This window comes from Podarcis raffonei, chromosome 3, assembly GCF_027172205.1.
Source record: "Podarcis raffonei isolate rPodRaf1 chromosome 3, rPodRaf1.pri, whole genome shotgun sequence".
In the NCBI taxonomy this organism is placed as follows: domain Eukaryota; kingdom Metazoa; phylum Chordata; class Lepidosauria; order Squamata; family Lacertidae; genus Podarcis; species Podarcis raffonei.
Genome location: NC_070604.1, coordinates 1,720,022 through 1,745,339, shown reverse-complemented (window position 1 = coordinate 1,745,339; position 25,318 = coordinate 1,720,022). Strand labels below are relative to the sequence as shown.

Here is a 25,318-nt window from a genome sequence, read left to right as displayed (position 1 = left end):
CCTGTATTGCAGAGTGTTGGACTAGACAACCCCTGGAATCCCTTCCAACTCCACAATTCTTTGGTTCTATGGTCCCATGTTGTGGAATACTCTTCCAGCAGAGATTCTGCAGGCCATCTTAGCTGCTAGCTTTCAGGCATCTCTTAAAGATTTTTATGCCAAAAGAGCAAATTATTAAGTTGTTTAAACCTTTTCAAGAAGAATTGGTCATTTTTATAATTATTTTCTAGTTTTTACGGTATTTGATGTTTGGTTTTACTTGATATTTTATATGAAGGTGTGGTCTTTAAATATTTGTATAAATAAATAAGTACATTATTAATCTCCTTTTTGTCCCTTAGCACACTTTTTTCATCCAAAGGTCCAGGTGGTTTCCTGCTTCTAATTTATCTAAGGTTTTTTTTGGTTTGTTTTTTACTGTTGATCTTAATATTTTTAGCGTTGTGCTTCTCAGATTTTTGTCCTTGTTACTGTTGCATCTCTTATTGTCTGCAATTACCTGCAGTTCTTTTGTTCTCATTTGGACAAAACTTCCGTTTTCCTAAAGGAAGCTTTGTTGCCTCTAATAGCATCCTTTCGTGTTCTTTCACTGCGTGGAGGCACCTCCCATCTTAGACCTAAAACTGAAGGTTTAGATAGGACTAGATATATTGGAAGGGGAAATGATTAGATAGTGTTGAATGTAACTTGTTCCCTGCTCCGCAAAGGCTGCCAACCCATTGCCTTCTGTAAGTCAACATAAGCCGTGTAGTTAAGCAGGGCATATGGGGATCCTGTTTGAAAAGGAAGCTTACTTGGATCCTGAATTGCAAATCACTGGTACTGTTCATTGAACGATGCTTGACATTCAAGTGAGCAATGAAATATTGCCTAGTCAACTTAGCTCACCAGCCTTGCACTATCTGACCCATGCCAATTGTTCTGTGTGATGTGCAATATGATTACTGTAGCCCCCCACAAACAACAACAACATATACTCTTTCGTAAGATTTCATTGCAGCAAAGAGTGTATTCCAATAAGGTAAATATCCAGAAACACGCAATATATTTTTTCCAGACAAACAGCCAATAGAAATTAAAATACATGGGAAGACTACAGAAGTGGAATAAAAAAGAGGTGCTCTTGTTGGAGAAAATCAGTTAGACACAGGGTGGCACATCAGGACGTCGAGTTTGAACAATTTTGGGCTTGGGTGAATTGTTTGGGTCTCCCTCTTCTGCTGCATCCATGTCACAGACATGCACCACGACACTTGGGGTGGACTCTGTACCTGCGTGCAGCTCGTATTTCTCACCTGCAAGCAAAGACAAACATTTAGACTAAATGCTATTTAGCATCATAGAGCCCCACTAGAATACATTACTGCTCAACTGGACAGTCAAGAGGGGCATCACCGTTGGAATAAGACCTAAGAGACCAGGGTTCAAATCCCCACTGAGCCATGGAGCTCATTGTGTCAACATTGTGTGACCTTGGATCACTAGCTGCCTCTCAGCCTAACCTACCTCACAGGGTTGTTGTGGGAATTAAATGAGGAGGGTGAGAATCAAATGAAAAGGTAGGATATAAATGCAAAAATGGCATGAATGGATTTTGGACATTGACTCAAGACACTCATGATGCCACTATTGTTTAAGTATCCCATTTGGGACACAAACTGTAATTGAACATGCTGTTGCCTAACCTCTCCCCAGGGGGCAGTGTGTGATTAGTTTGTGGAGGAGCGTTTTGTACGAATGCGCTTACCATATTTGGCTGTAAACTGGCAACCTTGTGCTGTTCCATGTATGTGCGTTTTCTCCTTCACTGTAAAAGTCTTTAGAAGAGAGCGCACGCTTGGGCAACACGAGAGATGCCTGCTCTGTGTACCTGCTGCGCAATACTAGGTTGCCCTTTGTACTTTATCGTATGACTTTCTGCACAAGCAGAGATCATTCCCAAACAGAAAGAGGCAGCTCTCAGTGTAGCAGATGGGAGGAAACTTGATTAGCAAGCTTTGCCGACAGTGTCTATAAATCTATCCTCCTGATGAGTTTTATCGCAGTGCCTATATTAAATTGGAAATTTAAGAATATCTTGGGATTCCTATCTACTAATTCATGTGTAATAAAACATTAATGGGCTTGTTGACAGGATAAAATACAAAGGGAGAAATTACAAGTGCTTATTTGCCTGCAGGCATCAGTTGATTTGAGATGACTGTTGGTCAGCTCCAAGGCCTTGGTGGTCATTGCCTGCTGCTCTGCAACAAAGGTCCACACATGCACAGCAAATTGTTTGAGTCTGTGGACATAGTTGTCTACCCCCAAGATACAGTACCTTTATACTGAGATTCATTTTGTTTTAGGAGTTGCAATCCTAACCCTATTTACCTGGCAGAAAGCCCCACTGAATTCAACAGGACTTAACTTCTAAATAGACATGGTTAGGATTGCTCTGCAAGTTGGTTCATTACTTGGCCATCACATCCTAGAATCATAGAAACATAGAGTTGGAAGAGACCACAAGGGCCATCGAGTCCAACCCCCTGCCAAGCAGGAAACACCATCAGAGCACTCCTGACATATGGTTGTCAAGCCTCTGCTTAAAGACCTCCAAAGAAGAAGACTCCACCACACTCCTTGGCAGCAAATTCCACTGTCGAACAGCTCTTACTGTCAGGAAGTTCTTCCTAATGTTTAGGTGGAATCTTCTTTCTTGTAGTTTGGATCCATTGCTCCGTGTCCGCTTCTCTGGAGCAGCAGAAAACAACCTTTCTCCCTCCTCTATGTGACATCCTTTTATATATTTGAACATGGCTATCATATCACCCCTTAACCTCCTCTTCTCCAGGCTAAACATGCCCAGCTCCCTTAGCCGTTCCTCATAGGGCATCGTTTCCAGGCCTTTGACCATTCTGGTTGCCCTCCTCTGGACACGTTCTAGTTGGTCAGTGTCCTTCTTGAACTGTGGTGCCCAGAACTGGACACAGTACTCCAAGTGAGGTCTGACCAGAGCAGAATACAGTGGCACTATTACTTCCCTTGATCTAGATGCTATACTCCTATTGATGCAGCCCAGAATTGCATTGGTTTTTTTAGTTGCCGTGTCACACAGTTGGCTCATGTCAAGTTTGTGGTCAACCAAGACTCCTAGATCCTTTTCACATGTAGTCCTCTCAAGCCAGGTGTCACCCATCTTGTATTTGTGCCTCTCATTTTTTTGGCCCAAGTGCAATACTTTACATTTCTCCCTGTTAAAATTCATCTTGTTTGTTTTGGCCCAGTTCTCTAATCTGTCAAGGTCATTTTGAAGTGTGATCCTGTCCTCAGGGGATGAAGAGGAACCATTGATGAGCACCCTTTGGGTTCGGTCAGTCAGCCAGTTACAAATCTACTGAGTGGTAGCATAGTCAAGACCGCATTTTACCAGCTTCTTTACAAGAATATCATGGGGCACCTTGTCAAATGCCTTGCTGAAATCAAGGTAGGCTACATCCACTGCGTTCCCTTCATCTACCAGGCTTGTAATTCTGTCAAAAAACGAGATCAGGTTAGTCTGACATGACTTATTTTTCAGAAATCCATGCTGACTATTGGTGATCACAGCATTCCTTTCTAGGTGCTCACAGACTGTTTGCTTAATGATCTGCTCAAGAATCTTCCCTGGTATTGATGTCAGACTGACTGGGTGGTAATTATTTGGGTCCTCTCTTTTCCCCTTTTTGAAAATAGGGACAACATTTGCCCTCCTCCAGTCTGCCGGGGCTTCGCCAGTTCTCCAGGAATTCTCAAAGATGACTGCCAGTGGTTCTGAGATCACATCTGCCAGTTCTTTTAATACTCTTGGATGCAGTTCATCTGGCCCTGGAGACTTGAATACATCTAGACTAGCCAAGTATTCTTGTACTATCTCCTTAGTTATTCTGGGCTGTGTTTCCTCTGCTGAATCATTTGCTCCAAATTCTTCAGGTCGGGCATTACTTTCTTTATCGGAGAAGACTGAGGCAAAGAAGGCATTGAGGAGTTCAGCCCTTTCTGTGTCCCCTGTTTGCATTTCACCATCTTCTCCTCTGAGTGACCCCACTGTTTCTTTGTTCTTCCTTTTGCTACGAACATACCCATAAAAGCCTTTTTTGTTGCTTTTAACCTCTCTAGCAAGCCTGAGTTCATTCTGTCCTTTAGCTTTTCTGACTTTGTGTCTACACGTGCTGGCTATTTGTTTGAATTCCTCTTTGGTGGTTTCCCCCCTTTTCCATTTTTTGTACACATCCTTTTTTAATCTTAACTCAGTTAAAAGTTCTTTAGATAGCCACCCTAGCTTCTTTAGGCACCTTCCATGTTTCCGTCTCATTGGTATTGCCTGAAGTTGTCCTCTTAGTTGTTAATTAAGCGCACAAACACCTATGTATTTGAGGATATGTCATAGAATACAGTAGATGGGAAGAAAGGTGGCCAGATGTTTCTTAGCAGAAAGAACTGAGCTCCTCCTCCAGAACACAACAGCCCATCTCCTCAACTTCTCCAGTGGTCATTCAAACAGCAGCCATGAGTTGACCTTATGCATAGATCACTGGGCTGCTTGCTGAAGGTGTTTAGCATGGTTGCATTGCTCCATTTATTTGTGTAGGTGCATGGAAGGATTCCAGAAGAGGCACAGCTAATCATAAAAGATCTTGCCGGTGGTTCTAGTCACAATCATGCCATGCAACAGAGTACAGAACATGGTGCCTCAAAACCTGAGCTTTTGGGGGTTTTTAAGCCACCTTTCTAGTTGTCCTTGGTTGTGAAAAAATGTGGATATACGTAGAAATGCTATAGATCTCAGACCAAGTCAAGGTCTCATGGAGAAATACGGTCAGTGGTTACTTCTCTTGAAAACTGCAGCATGCAACCATACATCACGTTTTTCATTTAGATAAGAAAAACTCATGAAATGCAGGTATTAAGTTCTGTGATGCTGTGCATGTTTCAGTTTCAGAACTACTCTCAGAACAAGAAGTAGGAAAACTCATGTCCTTGGAATACACAGAAAATGTCCTCAAGCTGAAACTGAAGCTATCCATATAGATTTCTTACAATACCTACCCAAGATTTGCACACAAGTGATTAAAAAAAGAACTTTGGTGAACTTAACGATAGATAGAATTTAGGTATTCATGTCTCTATTGGCTCAGTTCATCTTCTCTTCTTAAACTCAAATACCTGAAATTTCAGAAGACCTACCTGATTCCCGTTTAGAAACTGCATAAAGGAGGTCATAGTTAGCAGCAGGTGTTGCATCGTTCATTGGGTGCCAACCTACAGGAGGAGAGGCTGGAGGAGAGATAAGAAACTGCTTTGATGGCTGGGGTGGAGCCAAATGCAGTTTGTCCCCTTCGATCTCAGAACTCCGGACCTTTACATGGATGAAAGAAAGAGTCTCACTAAAGAAGAGAAGACAGCGCTTTGGCAATAAGTGCTAGCAATGCAGTATATACTGCCATTTTCAGAATATCATTGATATTGAATTTTGCTGGGCTGCTACCAGCTGAGTTTGTTGGCACCCAATGACCATTAAGTGGACCCACTTCTCAGAAGTTCATTGCATAAAATGTGGGGGGGGGGAGGGAAACACCACATTTGGTGATAAGTCTCCCTGGAAGCTGAGAAATGTAGTAGTGAGATGTTGTCCAGTTTGTCCCACTGTCCTTTTTTACTTCTTTCTGCATGTCTGATCTCTTCCAGCCACCTCCCTTATCTGCCCATCATTTCCCCCTGTCTCTGTCCTGAATGTAAACAGGAGCCTAGGATTTTCTTTGGTTATCCTATACTCCAGTTATGGCAGCTGGAAGGTATTGGATCAAGATTAAGTCCTGCTGTGGTCTTGAAGATACACTGACATATGATACTAGTTAAGTCAGCATAACATTATACAAGGGTAATTTCATAATAATAAATGATAAAATAATTCATTTATTATTTCTTTCCCTCCCTCTTCAGCCAATATGCCCATGAACCATTTACAACGTGGAAAATAAAACAGTACAATATAAACATAGAAATGTAAAGCACAATAATGAACATTGACTGAAAGCAGTACGATCCAACACATTGTGCTCCCTTGGTGCACTTTTGGTGCACTCCCTGCACCAAAACGGTTCTCCATCAGAGATGAATCATGGTTAAAATGATTTCTGTTATGGTTGGTATCTGAAGAGATGGGAAATAGGTGGTAGACTTCTAGCAGTCACTGGGTTGTGTGTTTAACTATAAGTTTAACCATCACCCCCAGTTGTGTCAAGATTTCTGTGTATGAAATGTTCATTTAATAAATATTTTTCAAGGCTCTGGAGGTGAAATATTTATTAAAAGATAGGTGTGCATGCTTGAATCTACTATAGAGAAAATTAAACCTTCTTAACCTTAGTAGGGATTAAAGGGATTTTTAAAAACCTTTCTTTAAATAAGAATTACTTGTAAGATCTTGAAGACATTTATGCAATAGTGCACTTTATTTACCTCAGTTATACAGCTACATTATGTTTAAATCTTATGTAGAGAGTTTCTACATCATGAACTGCAATGACTATACTCCTGCAGCCTTACTACTTACACTCTTGAACTCTTCAAAATACTTGGAATGTAATGAAAAACATTATGATTAACATGGATACTAGTTAATTTACAACATAAGCAAAAATATGTACCTCATCACTCTTGGTTGTTATTGTTGATGTTGTTTTTCTATGGAACAAAATCTGAATAAGGTGTATATGAAAAAGCAGCTTCATATTGTTCTAAGACTTCATTTCTGCAAGTCAAAATTTATTAAAACACCAATAGAATATTCTAGGTATGATTCAATGTGCTTGTGCTAAACATTCCATTCAGCACCCCAAGCAAACACCCAGCAACGCTGTGCATTGCACTTTCACAGGATACCTGCAAGTTTCAGTTGTTCAAAGGTGTATACAGAGAGCAATCTTATACATGCATGCCAAGTTCAATGGAGCGCAATCTTAAGGATGCAACCCAGAACATGCCTACTCAGAACTAAGGCCTACTGAATCCAACAGGGCCTGCTGCTGGGTAAGTGAGTGTAGCCAGTTCCTTGACCTGATTATGTGTGGTCTCACATGTTCATATTCAAATTGGTTGTCAGGGGTAGAATGTGAAAGAATAAGGTTGGATGTGCGCGCACACACACACCATGACCCTCACAGATTATATGAGACTCTGTTGCCAATCTACTATTGCGCAGCATGAAACAAACATAGCTAAAACATATGAGCTCATCCACAGACTACATACCAGCACATGCATGTGGGTTCAGACACATACTGTAACAGTACTAAAAGCAATAATTATTACTTGATGGGTCTTTTTATTGCATTTTTATGTGGTTGCACATCTCCCCAGATGCACAAACTTGTTTGCATTTTTGTATTTACTGCTCCAGTAAGCTTTATATGAGAAGTGTTTCCATGTCCCAGCAGGGCTGATTGTGGTATAAACAGAACAAAAGATTAGGGTATTGATCAGATCAGATCAATTAAATTTTCCATAGCTTCTTGTGCAGTCATGTATTGCCTTTACAGAGGTCACAAGCTCTTTTGCCCCACACATTGCAAAGAAAATTAAACCTTGCTATGGGAGCTAAAATTCAGAATAAACATATCAAACTAAAAACAAAGCAAGCCTTCAACTACAGGCACGTTAATTGTAGTGCAATTTATATTAATGGGTGGAGGCCCTCAAGACAATGCAGACATTACATTAGAAGAAAGGATGGCCAAAATGCAAGTGGCTCATTCTGATTTCCTACCTCAGGCATATGATGATGATGATGATGATGATGATGATGATGATGAAGAAGAGTGATACTGTAGTTTCTAAATAGTGAAGACACTTCCACTCTGGCTGGATACAAGATTTGGAAACAGGGAAGCAGAGTCAGGCCTGTTTATTTTCAAAAATGGAGCCTTCGTGGAAAGCAATCTATTGCCTGCATTGTGCTTCTTCATTTATTTATTTATCTTATTTATTGTATTCTTTATTTCATAACATTTATACATTGCTTGATTGTAAAGGACCTCAAAGCAGTTTACAAAAGATAAAATAGTAAAATCAAGAAATATTCACAAACATAATTTAAAACATACAAAAGTTAAAATATTAAAACTGATTAAAATTACCTCAATTTCCTAAGCATCTGAGTAGGCTTGTCTAAAGAAGAATGTCTAAAGAAGAAGCAGGTACCAAAAGGAGGGCAGAGAATACGCCTGCGTGGTGTCAAAGGCATGGCGTTCCAGCCTAGCTGCTGCCTCACGAAATGATTGAGTTTTTACAAATGTGGAATGGGGATTATGTATCACCTGCAGTAGCGCCAATTCTGCCGACTGAAGCAGTAAAATGGACACAATGTAAAATGGAGGCAATCCCACAACCAAAGAATTGCAGAGCACCAAAGAACCTGGACAAACTTGCAGAGCCAGATCTAATCCCTGTTTTTGCACTCTGCTTGTCCACCCCAAAGGAAGCCCAAAGCAACATACAGAAACAGATGCTCTAGAAAGAGGCAAATGCTATGAAACAATAATCAATGCAGTTAATGATCAATACAAATGCCAAAAAACAATCAGTAAGTAACAGGGGGGAAATAAAATAACCCTGCTCCAGCAGTCCATGAACAAAACCATTTGGCTGTAAAGTAAAATTAGACACATCTACCTGAGAGACAGCTGAAGCCAAGGGAAGAGCAAGCCACAACCAACTAATGCAGTAAAAAACCGCAATACGGTGGACCACCACAAAACAAAGCTTTCTAATGTCAAACTTGCCTTCTCATCACAGTTTAATACATTGTCAAAAAACACCTGGAGGCAGCCCACCTTACTCTCATGTCCGACAGATGTGCCTCTGTGAAGGGTTGTGTCTGCATAGCACAGTCTGGAGCAGGCTCAGGAGGGGCCAGCGACACAGGTGCTCCAGGCTGTGGGGGAAGCCATTGGCCAGGCTTGATGTTCCAGGCAAAAGGAGAGAGAAAGGAAAGGGGGCGGGGGGGGGGGGAGAAAATGGAACGGATGTGTGGATGTGAGTGTGGAGGGGGGGGATGGAGGGGGGGATGACATCCAATGCTTCAGCCCACATTGTTTTAGAGGGGAAAAGAAAGAAACAGTGTGAGGCAGTCATTGTAAGGTATGTGTTTGTGTGTTACTGAGACACTTAGCTTGAACTCTGCACATGCCCTGGAACAGGGGCAACCAATGTGCCTCCTTCCAGATGTTGTTGGACAATTGCCATCGTCCTTGACCATTTTGGCTGGGGTTGATGGGAGTGTGGGTCCTGCAGCACTGGCTCACCTGCCTTGGAGTTTGGCCGGGCTCTGCTTGTTACTAGTCTCAGAACCGCAGCTCAGATTCAACTGGAAAGTTTTAAAGAGACAGATTCTAAACTTCATGCTTCCTCTGCTGTGGCATTTTGTAACCAAGCAACTCTTTTAGCTGCCAAAGATCTGCTTTGGCAGCTGCCAAAGTTTAAGCCAAATTTCTACTTGTGTTGTACATAAAGTGATAAGTACATAAGATTTTTGAATATCATTTTTTGTAATTATTGTTAATTGTTTTTATCCTCTGTTGTACGCTATGGTGAAAATATTAAAGACTGACTTACAGACTCCCTGTACTGTGCAGCACCCACAGGATGTGAATATGCCAACAACGTTTTTCTTTTTGCCTCTTCTTCCATCACAAAATGTGGGATGTGGGGCACAACATATGCTACATTAAGGATTCATTTACATATTTACCTTTTTGGCCCAAAGAGGTGAACAGTATATCAATTCAAAGAAGGGTGCAATAAAAGTACAATAAATGCAGTGACAATCTTCAAAATAATATAAAATAGTAAAAATCACAAGATACCCCATAGTGGTCTACTTACTCCAAATACGATGGTGACCACCCACCGGGGGGGGGGGGCTGTCACACTCACTCACGCCCTCAGCCCTGTGTCGCCTCTCACTGCATCCGGGATGCTTCATTGGTCCAAATTATGCCATTTGCAACTATTCTTTAAATGAAGGCTTATCTCACTGCCTTTTAAAATTATACATTTTCACAAAATTGATCTTTATTTTTTTGATTGCTTTTTTGCCAGCTCAAGAAAAAAAGGGAAATTATATTTAAGTTGATCATGGTTCAATCGCCAGGGTTAAACAGAAAACCTAGCCCTTTACAATTGATAATTTTTAGTCAACGTTACGGGTTTTTCCAAGTGAGTGCTCCAGGCGCTTAGAACAGTTGGCATACTGGAAGAAAATCCAGAGAACCCACTCTCCTGGACTCGCATGGCATTTACTATTCATTTCCTTATCATGCTGTCCAAAAAATGCAGAGTAACCAAAGATAATTTCGTTTATGCTAAAAGACTGGTAAATAAAGAACAAGGACATTTTGCTAAGAAATCAGCTTTCCATTAAGATGCAAAAAAATTTTGTTACTCTCACAAAGGTAATTCAAAAGCTATGTTTTTAAAAGCTCATACTAAGGAACAGCCCCATATTCTCTTCATATAAACAGACCTACGCGCTCCACTTGTGCTTAGAATGCCAGCATCTTATCTGCTTTATTGCAGCCCTTCAGTAACTCCCATTGCCCCCCGATCCCTCTCCCCTGGAGGGGCAGGTCCATACCTTCACATCTTGGATGGTAAAAACCTCAAGGTCCAGAGCGCAGGCAGCCAGAGAGGCGGCCGCACAGTCCATGCCCCCCCTCCCCCGGTGTCAGTCTGGAAGGAGCTTCGCAGCCTCGGAGCTGATGCCTCCTAATTGCTCCGGACACTCCTCCAGGGCTAAAGGCAGCGGCTTTAAAGTGGAGGAAACACAGATGCAAATTCTCGCCTGAGCTGTTTCTAGCCTCCAACACAACTTCCAGCTATGCAAGCGCTGCTGTTCCATTTCGCATTGCAATTACATCACCACAAGGACTGACACAAGCTACCTCACCCCCAACTCGCACGTTTTATCAACTCCAGGCAGCACACCGAAGCAAACAGAATATGATTATAATAAACCCAGACTAAATCAATGTAGGCAGCACAGGCTGGCAACGGAATCATCATAGTTTGTGTTGGCAAAACATGAACGTCCTCCAAGGCATTTTGCTTTTCTGGATACTCACTAGAACCCTCAGCCATTGTTAAAAGCCAACATCCCATCTTTTGTCCCAGCCACAACCTGTGATGCAGCAACGCTGCTACTGATCCCCCTTTGATAGGGTTGTCAGTTGCCACCACTTTCCCTCAGCTAATTCCTGTGTCTTTAATAGCTGCATGAAATTCAGCAATTTCCCCCTCCCCCCCCATGCTTGGAACATATTCATCTCCCTGCAACATAGCAATTAAAGTTGAACCAGAATTAATGGTGGCAGAATAATGGTACACAGAAGACAAATCTCCAGAAGCGTTTGGGAATGCTTTCATGTCCTGATGACCTAATGGATCCCATGCACAGACCCCACGAGTCCTCCCTAATCCTCTTCCAGGTTCCCTTCCAGGTGGCCAACATGGCTGACCAGGAGAATCTGAAAAGCCAGTGGTGACAGATGAGAGCTCCTCAGCAATATGGTTGGAAGGTCCTACGATAATGCCAAAAGTTTCTCTGCTATCATGGAGAATAAGAGAGGTGGGCATTGCACTGAATGCTTGTAAAGCAGGGCCATGCCTCAGATCAACTACCCTCTTCTACAAACTTGGCCCCAGGAAGCTGCTACTGCAAAAGACAGGCTCACCTCAGACCAGGCAGGCTCCTGTCACAGGCTGCTCTGGGACTCGGGGCAGAGGAAACCATGAGCTCAGGGAGACAACATGAGCTGCTACCTGGATGCCTTCCCGGACGGCCATGTAGCCCATGTAGCTCTGTAGTCTCAGGTTGAGGCCGGGCACTTGCAACAGAACCAGCCGCTCTGTACAGCTTGCAACAGATACAAAGGACGCCACTCCACTCACTCCTTTTTCTTCCTTACTTCCACTTTGCACACCTGCCCTTCTTTTCCCCCCTGGTCGGTTTCCCAGGCAGTCTCTGAAGAGTTCCTGAGAGGTGGGCCTTTCCAGGGATGTGGGTCTGCCATCTTTACTCTGCTTCTGTATGTTCCAGTTGAGCGTTTTCTTCTCCCCTCCTCGCCTGAGCCTGCACTGGATGTGGCAATGTAGTGGCAGCGTATCTCTGATCCTGGTGTTATAGAAGTATAGGATTGCTCTGTATGTTATGGCCAAATCCAGTACTTTCTAGGCTAGAAAACATTAATTTTCACAGCAAATAAACAGCAGTGTTTATATCTAGTCATGTACTTCCATCATAAATTTTACTGAATTGATGACTGAGCCTTTTCATAGCCTGTCTCTAGTCTTGAAAAACAACAACAACCCAGCTCCTCTAGAAATACTAGGAATTTAATTATTAGGTTTTAGGATTTACAGTAGAATATAGGATATTTCATACAAACACACACATGCTGCAGGCTTTGTCTTTTGAAAGCAAGACTCATTTGACTTGCAAAGTCCATCATTCTATACTTTAGTTGCCCTTGAATTTGGTAATAGAATGAATGGTAAACGTTCAGCTTTCTTATAGCACAGAAATGTCTGTCAGAATGTGCCTGGTTGTCCTCAAAGCCTTTTGACCAATGGGATTAAAAATAAAATGCAAACTGAGAAGTAGCTCAGGGAGATGGGTTCAATAGTTCTCTTTCATGCTCCGTAATGCTGATGTTGCACTTAGGAGCACAAAGATTTTGGTTCGGCAGCATCAGCAAAATGAATCTGACACTATAAAACTGAAGTGTAGATTCCTGTTTCTTTTGCTTAGGCTACAGCACAGACACCATGGAGCACACATCATTACTGAACCGCCCTTCAATTGGAGCCTGAAAAAGAACTGAAAAACCAAAAAGCATTTCAAACTTTAAGTAGAACACACACAATAAAAAAGAAATTATGACATGTTTTCCTATGACATTGCAACCTCTGTTGCAATTTTACTTAGGAATCCAGCTCTCATATGTTTTATCTTATTCCATCTTTCTGCCAATCATTCAAGTACCAAAATAATTTCCCTATCAATATACAGAAATGTTCATTTTCCTGTAAAAATTCTTAAACAGTAACCAAAGCAATACTAGATTCAGGTAGATAGCTGTGTTGGTCTGACAAAGTCAAAATAAATAAAAAATTGTCCAGTTCAGATACTTCTGTTTCAGTGTATCTGAAGAAGTTTGCATGCACACGAAAGCTTATAACCAGTACAAATTTAGTTGGTCTCTAAGGTGCCACTGGACAATGTTTTATTCAAAGCAATACTGTTTATGGTCCTGTAAAAATAAGGCTAAACTGTAAAATTCCTGCAGAAGTATTTTATTTTGAGAGAGAACAATAGACTAACATAAGAAACTGCATACTAAAAGTTGTGACATCCAGCTTTGTTAAATCAGCATTTAGTTTTAACACTCTTTTATATCAACAGTGATCGTCGTAATGTTCTGACTTAATCACAGTTCCCTTGTTAGTATTCCAACAAACTGCCTCTGGCTTTACATACTTTGCCTTAGTGCTGTGTTGTGGTTAAGAAACAGCCCTGCCTGTTTCATTTTGTTTATTAATTCACTACTGTACATGAATGTGCTCACATGAAATCCTTTCCCAGATCCATTAACCCTGGAGGTTCTTTCACTAAACTGCTGCTGGACACTTTTAATGTTCAATACCTTTGGTTCCCCTCCCTTTGGTGGCTCTGCAGAAAAACACAATGCCTTACTAGACTGGCAACATGAAAACAAAGCAGGGGAAACAGGTTGGTGTCATCTCCCATGCAACTGCAGTGTTGGTGGACTGAGCTAGCTTGGCAGCTGCTGGGAAAAACAAAACACCAGCACCACCATTAGCCTGAGCTACTGTAAATTGCTTGTTGTCAGTGCACTGATGGGTCATTGTTTCTTTTGACTTGCATGAAAACAATTTGTGGATCTGTATTTTGTCCATGAATATGATTTCTCGACCTTCTCTTCTGCTATACAACATGTCCTTGATACTCTACTGCAGTGTTTTGTCAACCCTGCATCCCCATATGTGGTTGGACTACATCCCCAGCCAGCTTATCCAATGTTGAGGGACAAAACCTGGGGAGCATAGCTGAAGATCATTGGTATTAGTATATCCATCAACCACGATTGTAGTTCTTGGGCAACATGTACACACATATTTTTGTACACTTAAGTAGAATACTATTCCAAGATGGCTGAATATGGTTAGTTTCATTGGATCCCATGTAGAAGAGCTCCCCTCTGCCCCCATCCAGCACAAATGTTATTCCACTTGCTGGCCTACATACTATAGTATTGTCTGTTCGAAATAGTATTTGAATAGTATGAAGTAATTTATTTTGTTTTTGGAAAAATAAGCTGAAGTCAAGACAAGGATGTTGGGTGTAACCACAATTTGAATCTGATGCAACATTCTTCTTAAATGCTGCTAGATTTTGCAATGAAGGGGAATCTCTAAAGGGTTGACTCAATAGTTTAATCAGTTGTTTGCTTGGTACTTATTTCTCTAATTGTGTCCATGTGTTTAAATGAAATATATTTGGAAGTTCTGTAAATCATTTTATTATTTTCTTGTCCATTTCTTTAGCTATGTCATCCCCATTTATATCTGTCAATGCAACTATTCTTCAGCTTTAGGTGATTATTCTGTTACATATTCAAGTACTGGTACCACCAGAACATCCTTGCAGACTTTTTCTTGCATCAAGTCTCAGTTTTCCTTATTTTAATGACTTGTTATATAAAATATTTCAGTCAGCTGTTCTATCAGTAAAATGATTTCCAGATAATCTGGGCATGATAAAATCCAAACTCTGCCTTTAGTTTTCCTGCTCAATGACCAAATCTGGTGGTGTTCCATTTTCAATTTTGAGGAAACTGATGGACTGGTGATTTTTAAGTTTTCCATGTTCTGGAGATAAAGGTATACTGGTGTGTGTGTGTGTGTGTGTGTGTGTGTGTAATCTGTTCTACCTTAATCCATTTCCATACTTGTCATGTTTCACAGCGACAAAGCTGCTGTGCAGATATCTGCCAAATTAAACTTCCTTATTTGAAGTAGTTGCATAGGTAGGTCAGATGGTAGACTTTGGGGATGGGGCACCAGCTACCACAGTTATGTTCCAATCTAAAAAGAGAAACATGTTCCTAAATGTTGCAGATTATCTACTCTTCTACACACTACTTATGTGTTGCTTGTGGCTTTAATGTACCTGCGGTTAAAAAAAATGTAATTGTAAAAAACTAACTGGAATGCTTTCTATCTGGAACATACATGGTTGTGGTGTGTGTGTGTGTGTGTGTGTGTGTGTGTGTATTCCTGTCAGATTCTCAGTGGTACAGAGTGGTACTGAGTACTGAGTATGGCTGTGCAGTTTTCTGCAACTTGAGATGCTGCAAAGCAGCAGCATGCCCTTGAAAGGGCTTGGAATACTGCTGCCCTCAGCTGCTTGAGACCTTACTTTGTCATTCAGCCCTGCGTAAGAGGCACAGGTAAGAGATGCTCTAGCCTCGGGGGAGGAGAGCACAGCTTCCTGCCAAGTTAGCACAACCTGGCCAGCTCAAGGGAGGCAGACTATCCCATTGGTAAATTGCTGCTCCCTTCTGGGTGGACATTCTGCTGGTCCCTCTCAGCTATGCCAAAATGTGTACATGAAGAGCGAGTTCAAGAGAACACAGTGTCACTTAACTTCTACAAAGATGCTTAAGAGTGGGCTGTAAGAAACTTGACTCTTGAAGAAAGAGATCCAGATGGGCAGAATGCCCACAGAGAGTATTCTAGAAATTAGCCTAGAGGGTCTCTCACAAGAGCTCTGTGCAGTGAGTTTCCAAGTACAGTCGTACTTTGCGTCCCAAATGCCCTGGAACTTGGACATTTTGGCTCCTGAGTGCCACAAACCTGGAAGTGATTGTTCCAGTTTGCCAATGTTCTTTTGGAACCCGAATATCCGACAGGCATTCGACAGTTTCCGATTGGCTGCAGGAACTTCCTGCAGCCAATCAGAAGCCGTGATTTGGTTTTCGAATGTTTTGAAAGTTGAACGGACTTCCGGAATGGATTCCATTCGACTTCCAAGGTACGACTGTACAATGTGGAAAGATGAAGCTGCATGACAAGAATACCCACTAACACGGGACAGTTCACTATATGTTTTCATTTAGTTGTGCTAAATGATCATACTCAGTCAGCTCACAGAAGGTGTAGTCTAATTTACCAATGCCCTGCACCTAACAAAGCAAATATTTCCCTTCAAATTTTGGTAGTATTTGACACCCCCTTAATTTTATCAGCGCTCATGCAGCTGCAGAACAAGAACTAATCAACCTACAGTATATTTAAAAGGAACTCTGTTTGGCTGAGAGAAATCATTTGCCCTCAGTTAACTCGCTTGGTTGTGGGGGTTTCTAATTAACTGGGTATTTCAATGACGATAAAATGTGTCTACTTAAAAGAAGTTGGCAGTTCTCTGGATAGCCAAGCCCAAAACTGGAAGTATAACTGGCATCCTATAAAAACAATTGAAGTGGATTGAAGTGGATTGTGTGGTATATTTAAACCTCTGATGATCAAAGGTGGTAACAGAGAATGCAGGACACATTGGAATGGAGCCGATCCAGGGGGGGCCGCTAGGGGCACCTTGGAAGATGGTGGATATTAACATCTATCCAGCTCGCACGAGGTAATTAGAGGCTGATTATGGGGAGTAAATCAGTCTCCCTTCATCTCTCCAGGGGGGAGAGATGCAGTTTTCACCCGCTGTTGCCATAAATCACCCCTGAGTTCGGAAGAAGGAGGGGGTGAGGCACTGGGTGCACAACCCTCGGCGGGCCTCGGAACTCCTCCAAAGCTGCTTCCAGGTGCGAAACTAGTTGCGTTACTTAAAAGGAAAAAAATTGGTGAAAGATAACGCACATGCTTCAAGAGAGGCAGGAGGTTCTTATCTGCTAACAATTTTACCACTGAAATGAAGAAGACTGAGATGGAAGATTACATCAAAGTACAACAGACATGGTATGTGGAATGGAATGCGACGGAACTGAAAGGGGGGGGAATGACTTTTTATTATTTTTGCTCTATGTGATTAACTAATAACCCTCTCTCTTAGAAGATCCGTCACAGTAACTAATTGCAAATGGGACTAAATATGAATTGTGGGGGAATAATTTGAACTTAAAGGTTTTACTCTGTGAAGGATTTGGAAAGAAGAAGGGCTCTCTTGTGACGCAGTAAGAATGGAGATTTGATACGAGACCTGTGTTGCAGAGGTTTGGTCTTGGGGAGGGCGAGCCGAAGATTTATTACTTACAAGGAGATTGTGATCTGGAAGGGGCAGCCCTCCTGGAAAAAGACTAATTTACGATGCAACAGGTGGGGAAAGTTAAAGAGCGAGCTTTTAGACTGTATTTCATCGGAATGACAAAATGGCGATTGCTTGCTCAAGTGGAAATGCCTGGATTATTGGATGAGAGTGGTTTACGAGAGAGCAGTACAAAGCCCACACAGAAACACAAATAAGATTGTTTTTTCCCCAACCCACTTGCGGAGCAACTCGGAGGTGAATGAAAAGGAAAATGAGGAATGACAAGGATTGAGAAGACGGGACTGGAAATATAATTCTTAAGATGAAAGCAGCACAAATATTCGAGGATTGGAATCTTGCCGATCGAGAAGCATGGGTATCCCCCACAAAAAATTTTAATTTGGAAAACAATTGGATTACATGATATGTATTGTTATAATTTGGATTAATTGATTTGATGTGTTTAATTTGGTAATATGAAACTTAATAAAAATTATTTAATTTTTTTTTTTAAAAAAAGGTATGGAGCCGATCCATCCGGCATTGCGGGGTTTGGGCTAGATGCCCCTGGGGTCCCTTCCAATTCTGATTCTCAGTCTGACAGTTAAGGAATCGGGATGGGCACCAATGCTCAGCTTCATATTCTCAGCTTATACTGAATTCGGCATGGTCCCTCAGGCTGCTGTGTCCCCACCAAGTGGAGAAGGCTCTGCAAAAACAGAAAGGAAGTTACACTTAAGATAATAATACAAGTGATAATATAAGTGTAATTGAAACAAGAATTTTACCAACAATTAAGTATATTCCCCCCAAAAAATGTTCATTATTTTGAGCCAGAATCGGTCTCCAAAGCAGTTTAGAATTAAACTCTGTGGGTAAGTCTCACATAGCCAGTCCTGTCAACAGAGGCCCTGCCAAAGGACTTTTGCTTGTGTGACAGGGCTCCTTCCCCCGCTCCCCAAAATTAACTGGGGGGGTAGTTTGGGAGAATCCCCAGAACAGTGTGTGGGAGGAGAAGGGGGGTTTTCTATCTGGCAAGCCATAATGTTTGTACAGATAGAACAACTGGAAAAGAGTGATGTTGAATTCTACTTTATGACAAGATAAAACCTAAGTAAACAAGGTTGTAGATATTGGGCAGAGGAAGAAGGCAGGCTCACATGGTAGGAGGGCTCAGGTTGTAGATATTGGGCAGTTGTAACTGGAAAAGTGTGCTACAAACCATCACCCTTATTCCTTGACTGATGTTGTCTATTTTTTGCACTTTATGAATAATCTGGGTTTTTTAAGTGTTTTTATTCATGCATGCTTTTTTCTCTTTTGCCTGCAAATGATCTTATCATGCCTCATAATGGGACAGAAAAGTGGGATTAAATGTTTTTCATAAATATTCTAACAAGGGACACAGCTAACAATCTGGGATGCTAGTTATTCAAAAGTGGAACATATACAAGCTTTCACATTTTAAAACAAGGATTACATTTCAGATTATCTAATCATGAACTGTAAGGGAGATGTAGTGATCTAAATAGAGATTATCTATATTTAGTGGAATTTTTATGAACATATACTTTTAAGGATCTTTCAAAAAACTATGGGAATAAAAGTCTGTTATAACATAATAGGGGATGTTAAAACAGTACAGTAACTTCATTGACATCACAAGGTTGCTGCATGTTGGTTCAAATAATAAAAGAGCATGAAAAAATTCCGGTTAGTTCCATGAAGCTAGACCGTCCACTATGATTATAAGCCTGCACCTAGTAAATGTGGAGGTTTCAAGAGAATTTACTGTAGCATGGACTAATTGGATGCAGGCCTGTAGCCTATGGCTGCAACCCAGAACTCAGGTAAGCATATTTAACTTCCATTTAAAGTAACTAGGGTGCCAGCTTCAACTTAATATTCTACTGACAAATACCTATGGAGGAGTATATGTGAAAAATTATTACATTCAAATTCCTAATCCATAAGAATCTTGCAGAAAAGATACACAACAGACAATACAGAGGATGGTGATATAACAGCAGAATGCAAAGTTACAGAAAAATATATCACCAAGAACAATAAGGAGTACAGACAAGCAGACAACAGAGACGTAGTCTTTTTCTTTACAATACCTCATGTATTTGATAGAAGTAACATCAACTTGTAAATCAACACCCAGACAATGTTCCAGTAAACTCAGAGTTTCTTCCCACCATTTTGCAATTAGACTAATAATATTGTCATTTTGTTGTATCTTTATAGATTTCTCCAGTTTTCTAAGCTATTGCTTGTTTACTACTAAGACTTCACTGTGCAGCTAATATATGATGTATGTATTCTCACTGAAATGTAACCATTTCAGCCGGAAATAGATGTTGACTATATATCTTGTTTTATCTTATCAGCTTGATAATCGATTAAGCTGAGTCCTTATTGTGGAGCATTTGTCCCAAGTGATATGTTTTTCTGTGACTTTGGAAAGATACACAAGCGACAGACTGAAATCAAAAATCTGTATTGGTTGACATCTGTTGCAATGTTTTTCATGTCTGTTCCTCCACAGATACTCTCCACTTAAAAAAACTGCTGCATAAGAAAAGGCACTACATGGTGAACTTTTATCTAGTTGGAAAAGTTACAAAAGCTTAACAGAGGAGATGAAAGATAATTAAAGTTACATACTATGAACTTTAATTTTCATTATGAATATGTTACCTCCTTTGGTAGTGGATCCAAAAGATGGCATTCATATTTGCAAAGCAACATAGCTACTAGAATTTGAATCTCCATGATAGCAAACCATCTAAAATGCAAACAGTACAAGTAGTTAAAAACTGACTTGATCTCAGGAAACATCATCTAAAATTCTGTTACAATGCTTCATTCTTGACTTCCGGTTAGCGCCAGCGATTAATGGCGGATTTCCCTCGGAGCTCCGAGGGAGGTCTGCTCCGCGGGTTCGGGTCCTGCCGCTACGGCGAAGCGGGGACCCTTAAAAATCACAGGAGCGGATTCCTGTGAGCTAAAAGACCCGGTGGGCACCTTTTGCGCCCCCCCCTGAACCGCAGAAGAGCCTTTTTCAAGGGGACAGATTGAAATTGCAGAGTTTTGAGAAATTGAAAGATAAAGTGCGAGATTGGCTTCACTATTACCAAATAATGGAGGTTTATAATTTGGACAAGAAAGTTGGTTTCCAGGTGGAAAAATCTAAATTGGAAACAGAATTGCTAGAATCCAAAACTAAGACCTTGTCAAAAATGTATAACTTGCTGCTGAAATGGAATACTCAGGATGAGACGGTTAAATCTGTAATGATTAAATGGGCACAAGACGTTGGACATAATATTATGTTTGCTGACTGGGAACAGTTGTGGACCACCGGGATTAAATTCACGGCATGCAATGCCTTAAGAGAGAATATTATGAAAATGATATATAGGTGGTACATAACCCCAGTCAAGCTTGCAAAAATCTATCATTTGCCCGATAATAAATGTTGGAAATGTAAAGAGACTGAAGGTACATTCTTTCACCTTTGGTGGACGTGCCCAAAGATTAAGGCTTTCTGGGAAATGATATATAATGAACTGAAAAAGGTATTTAAATATACCTTCTTGAAGAAACCAGAGGCCTTTCTCTTGGGCATGGCCGGCCAAGTGGTGCCAAAGAAGGACAGAACTTTTTTTATGTATGCTACAACAGCAGCAAGGATACTCATCGCAAAGTATTGGAAGACGCAAGATCTACCCACTCTGGAAGAATGGCAGATGAAAATGATCGACTGTATGGGACTGGCAGAATTGACGAGCAGAATCCGTGACCAGGGAGAAGAGTCGGCTGAAGAAGATTGGAAAAAATTTAAGGACTATTTACAGAAACATTGTAAAATTTAAGAAAGCTTGATGGTGTTGGATTGAAACTGAGAGGTTTCTAGCTGCAATAATATATAAGAACATAGATGGGGAAAAGAAAGGGTTTGAAAAATAAGGTAATGTTATAAGCTGTAATGCTTTAAATGAAGGATTTGCTGAACAAATAATCTTAATTGGGATACAAGAAGGAGAAGTATGAGGAGGTCTGAGAAATTTGTTATTTAAAAGTATGGTTTATGAATTTTATGTCTGTGTTTAATGTTTCTGTTTGTTTTGTTTGTTTGTTTGTTTAAAAAATTGGAAAATTTAATAAATATTCTTTAAAAAAAAAAAAAGGCTTCGGAGCGACGACGGGAGAGCGGCGCGGTGCTGAGGGTCGGATACAGCCTGTGGAGTGAAGCCGCATCGCCATGATCGGAGAGCGCTAATTTCTTCTATGGAATTCGGATCAAAGCAACTACTCGTGAGTAGGATGAACAGATTGGACTTACTAATGCTTCATTAATTAAAAATTGGAACTATCACGGGAAAGGTACAAAAAGGAAGTCTGCCTCTCCCCGCTGTAAAGATTTAAAACAAAGACACTGTAAGCTGTAACTAAAGATAAGATCCTTTTTAAAGTCGAAAATCTACCGTTTGAAGACTACCCCCCACCCCTGGCGGGCAGGTGCGAAGGGGAGGGGAGATTGAACTTTTGGGTACCTGCAAGAAAGGTACGACCCTAAAGGGGAAAAGCTACCGATGTTTTGATTTGCTGGAGTCGGACTGCTGGGACAAGGGAATTAATGAAGGGCTGTCAACGCACTAGGAAAAGTTGTTACATTAACTCTGCATAAGATACATTACTTCAGGAGGGACGTTAAATACAAAATAACATTTTTAACAGTTTGAAACTGTGGCAAACTGGAAAAAGGACTTTAACAAGATACAAAAAATTATTGTTATACCCCCTAGTGGACATTCTTTGTTACATTACTAACTGAGACAACACAGTAAAGCTGAGTGGAAATTTCCCTTAAGAAACGAAAGTAGAAGTCTGGGAAGTGACCTTGGCTTTGAATGAGAGTGTTATGGATAGAGAGAAGGGAAAATTTGAAGAGAAAGCAAGTTTAAGATCTGGTAGACAATACAAAACTGACAGTTCTCATCAACGAAGGGCTTCAACGTCGGGTGGCACAGGAGCAGCTGTTGCATCTCAAATAAAAGCCAGAGCAATGTCTGCAGAAGACCCCCTGGCCCAAGCTCTTAATAAAATAAATGTATCTTTGGAAAATTTGACCAGGCAGGGGATTGAGACTAGTAGACAAGTGGTGGAAACTAATAAACAAGTCTCAGAAACTAACAAACAAGTGGCTGAGCTAGTAAAAAAAATTGATTTGAATACAAAAAGCATTGATGATCTTGGAAGTAAAGTGAATTCTAATACTGAGACTATTGCAAGACTTTTGGAAGATTCAGCCACCACCAGAAAAATTGCAGAAGAAGCAAGAGATATTGCTGTGGCTACCCAGGAGAGGATACCACCGGTTGTCAAGAGATTGGAGGAACACGACCTGACTTTGTCTATGATCGAATTACAAAGGAAAGAAAGGAATTTAAGGATAAGATTTATTCCAGAAAAGGAGGGGGACAACTTGGTGGAGTTCATAACAAAAGAATTTGTGGATTTTTGGCAACAAGATCTGGAGCAAGAAGAATTTAAAATAGTGAGTGCATTCAGACTTGGTACGAAACAAAGGAAAAACAGAGCAAGAGACTGTTTGATAACATTAAGATCTAAAGAAGAAAGAGATAAGATCTTAAATCTACATTATCAAAGATCTCTAGAGATTGAGGATTCCCACGTGGAGATTTACAAAGACATTCCAAAACATATCTTGGACGTAAGGGCAAACTACAAGGATCTGACTATTCTACTGAAAAAAAATAAGATATTCTTCAGATGGGAATACCCACAAGGCCTATCTTTCAAGTATAAAGGAAGGAAGATAAGAATAAGATCCCTGAGTGAGAAAGATCTATTTTTGAGAGATCACGAAGAGGATCTACAAAAGGAGGTGGAACTTGGAGGAGGGCCGGGAGTATCAGAGAAAGATATCCTGGATATTGCAAACCTATCATTTGGATTGTCGCCACCGACAGAGGAAGAACAACGCCTTGGAGCAGTAGGAGGAACTAAATAGTCCCATCATGGCCTTGCAACTTCTAAGCTGGAATTGTAATGGACTTAACATGCCCCGAAAGAGGAAAGCTGTTTTTCATATTTTAAAGAAAGAACAATTGGACTTGATTTGTTTGCAAGAAACTCATGTGACAAGGTCACATAGGAAACTATTAGTGAATAAGAGATTGGGACAAGAATTTATTTCATCTGACAGAGTTAAAAAAAGAGGAATTGTGATATATGCAAAAGAGAAATTGTTACCAAAATTTATGTTTAAGGATGAACAAGGAAGATTCTTGGCAATTGAAATTCAAGTTCAAGGAGAAAAATTTTTGATTGTGGGAATATATGCACCTAATGAGGGGAAATCAGAATTTTTTAAGAAGTTGCATGAGACTTTGTTGGACTATCTGGACTACAACTTAATAATGATGGGAGATATGAATGGAGTAGTTTCGACGAACATGGACAAAACTCAAAGACAAACATTGACCAAGGATGGAAGACTACCAAAAACATTTTTTGAAATGACTGACAATATGGATCTGATTGATATATGGAGAACAAAGAACCCCCTTGAAGGGAGGGAACCTTCTTTTCCGAAGCCAAATTGACATGGACTAGAATTGACCAAATTTGGGTCACTAGAGTAATGGCATCAAAGATAAAAAATGTGGAAATCTGCCCAAAAACTTGCTCCGACCACAACCCAGTAAAAATGGTAATGAAACAAACAACAACTGGCACTTTTAGATGGAGAATGAATGACAACTTGTTTAGAGATCAAGAGGTATATAAAAAGGCCCAAAAAACCCTGAGAGATTATTTTGAAATAAACATGAATACTAATGTGGAGAAAAGAGTAATTTGGGACGCAAGCAAAGCCGTAATGAGAGGATTTTTGATACAACAAAATGCAATCCAAAAGAGAATGCAGAATGAAAAAAAAGACAAGATTCTGGAGAAGATAAAGGAAGGAGAAAAAAGATTAAGATCAAAACCAAAGTCCCAAGAGATTTTGAGAGAAATTAAACTTTATCAAACACAATATATGGAATTGATGAATCAAGAAATAGAGTGGAAAATCAAACAAATGAAACAAAAGACATTTGAATCAGCTGATAAATGCGGTAAACTTCTGGCTTGGCAATTACGTAAAAGACAAAAATTAAATATGGTCTCAAGTCTAGAAGTGGAAGGAAAGAGTATTCATAAGCCCAATGAGATTATAAATTGTTTTCAAAGATATTTTAAACAACTATACTCACAAGGGCCGCAGAAAGAAGAGGACATAGACCAATTTATTGAAAAGTATGGATTACAAAAAATCTCTCAGGAACATAAAATTGTGTTGAACCAGAAAATAACTGAACAAGAAATAGAAGGGGCCATTCAAAAGATGCAATTGGGCAAATCTCCAGGACCAGACGGACTTACTTCCAAGTACTATAAGATGTTGAAGGAGTGGATTATACAACCAATGAAGGAAGTTTGCAACGAAATTTTGGAGGGGAAAAGGGCACCGGATTCGTGGAAAGAGGCCTATATTACACTAATACCAAAGACGGAGACAGAAAAGACTCAGCTTAAGAACTACCGTCCCATCTCGCTGTTGAATGTGGATTACAAAATATTTGCTGATATTTTAGCTAACAGACTGAAGAAGGTTTTGACAGAGGTGATTCATGGGGACCAAGCGGGCTTTCTCCCGAGAAGACATTTGTCAGCTAATGTAAGGAACATTATAGACATTTTGGAAATGTTAGAAGTGAACATAAACACTAAAGCTGTCCTTATATTTGTTGATGCGGAGAAAGCTTTTGACAATATTTCTTGGAGTTTCATGAAGAAAAACCTTCAGGGGATGGGGGTAGGTCAAGGATTTGAAAATGGTATTGGTGCAATATATTCAGAACAGAAAGCTAAACTAATTGTGAA

At 40.5% G+C, this 25,318-nt stretch overlaps 2 protein-coding genes across 7 annotated transcripts in view; both read right to left on the bottom strand.

Moving 5' to 3' along the window:
- Positions 1-974: 974 nt before the first annotated feature.
- On the bottom strand, positions 975-16,180 carry RCAN2 (regulator of calcineurin 2). Of its 2 annotated transcripts, XM_053380305.1 has the most exons (4): positions 8,157-9,309; positions 6,669-6,772; positions 5,206-5,377; positions 975-1,295 (listed from the first exon to the last, which is right to left on the bottom strand). In XM_053380305.1, exons 2-4 carry the CDS (start codon positions 6,750-6,752, stop codon positions 1,141-1,143), a joined length of 411 nt encoding a protein of 136 aa, XP_053236280.1. In that variant the 5' UTR covers positions 6,753-6,772; positions 8,157-9,309; the 3' UTR covers positions 975-1,140. The 2 variants fall into 2 exon arrangements, with proteins under 2 accessions (XP_053236280.1, XP_053236281.1); XM_053380306.1 differs by lacking the exons at positions 6,669-6,772; positions 8,157-9,309 and adding an exon at positions 10,655-16,180.
- An 835-nt stretch (positions 16,181-17,015) lies between these two features.
- The window catches only part of LOC128409843 (24-hydroxycholesterol 7-alpha-hydroxylase), a 71,202-nt gene continuing 62,899 nt past the window's right edge, over positions 17,016-25,318 (bottom strand). For 2 of the 5 annotated variants that reach the window (XM_053380295.1, XM_053380292.1), the window contains 2 exons: positions 20,060-20,147; positions 17,016-18,065 (listed from right to left, as the gene is read on the bottom strand). In XM_053380295.1, the coding sequence (XP_053236270.1) occupies positions 17,994-18,065; positions 20,060-20,147 (160 nt within the window). In that variant the 3' untranslated portion in view covers positions 17,016-17,993. Of the gene's footprint in view, positions 18,066-20,026; positions 20,148-25,318 lie in introns of all 5 variants that reach the window. The other 3 variants (XM_053380296.1, XM_053380294.1, XM_053380293.1) reach the window with 2 other exon arrangements.

Coding starts and splice junctions, on each gene's coding strand:
- RCAN2 (XM_053380305.1), bottom strand. CDS start 6,752: ATGAAGCTGCTTTTTCATATACACCTTATTCAGATTTTGTTCCATAGA. Junction 5,378..6,668: donor TAACAACCAAGAGTGATGAG/GTACATATTTTT, acceptor ATCCATGTAAAG/GTCCGGAGTTCTGAGATCGA. Junction 1,296..5,205: donor AGTTTCTAAACGGGAATCAG/GTAGGTCTTCTG, acceptor CTTTGCTTGCAG/GTGAGAAATACGAGCTGCAC.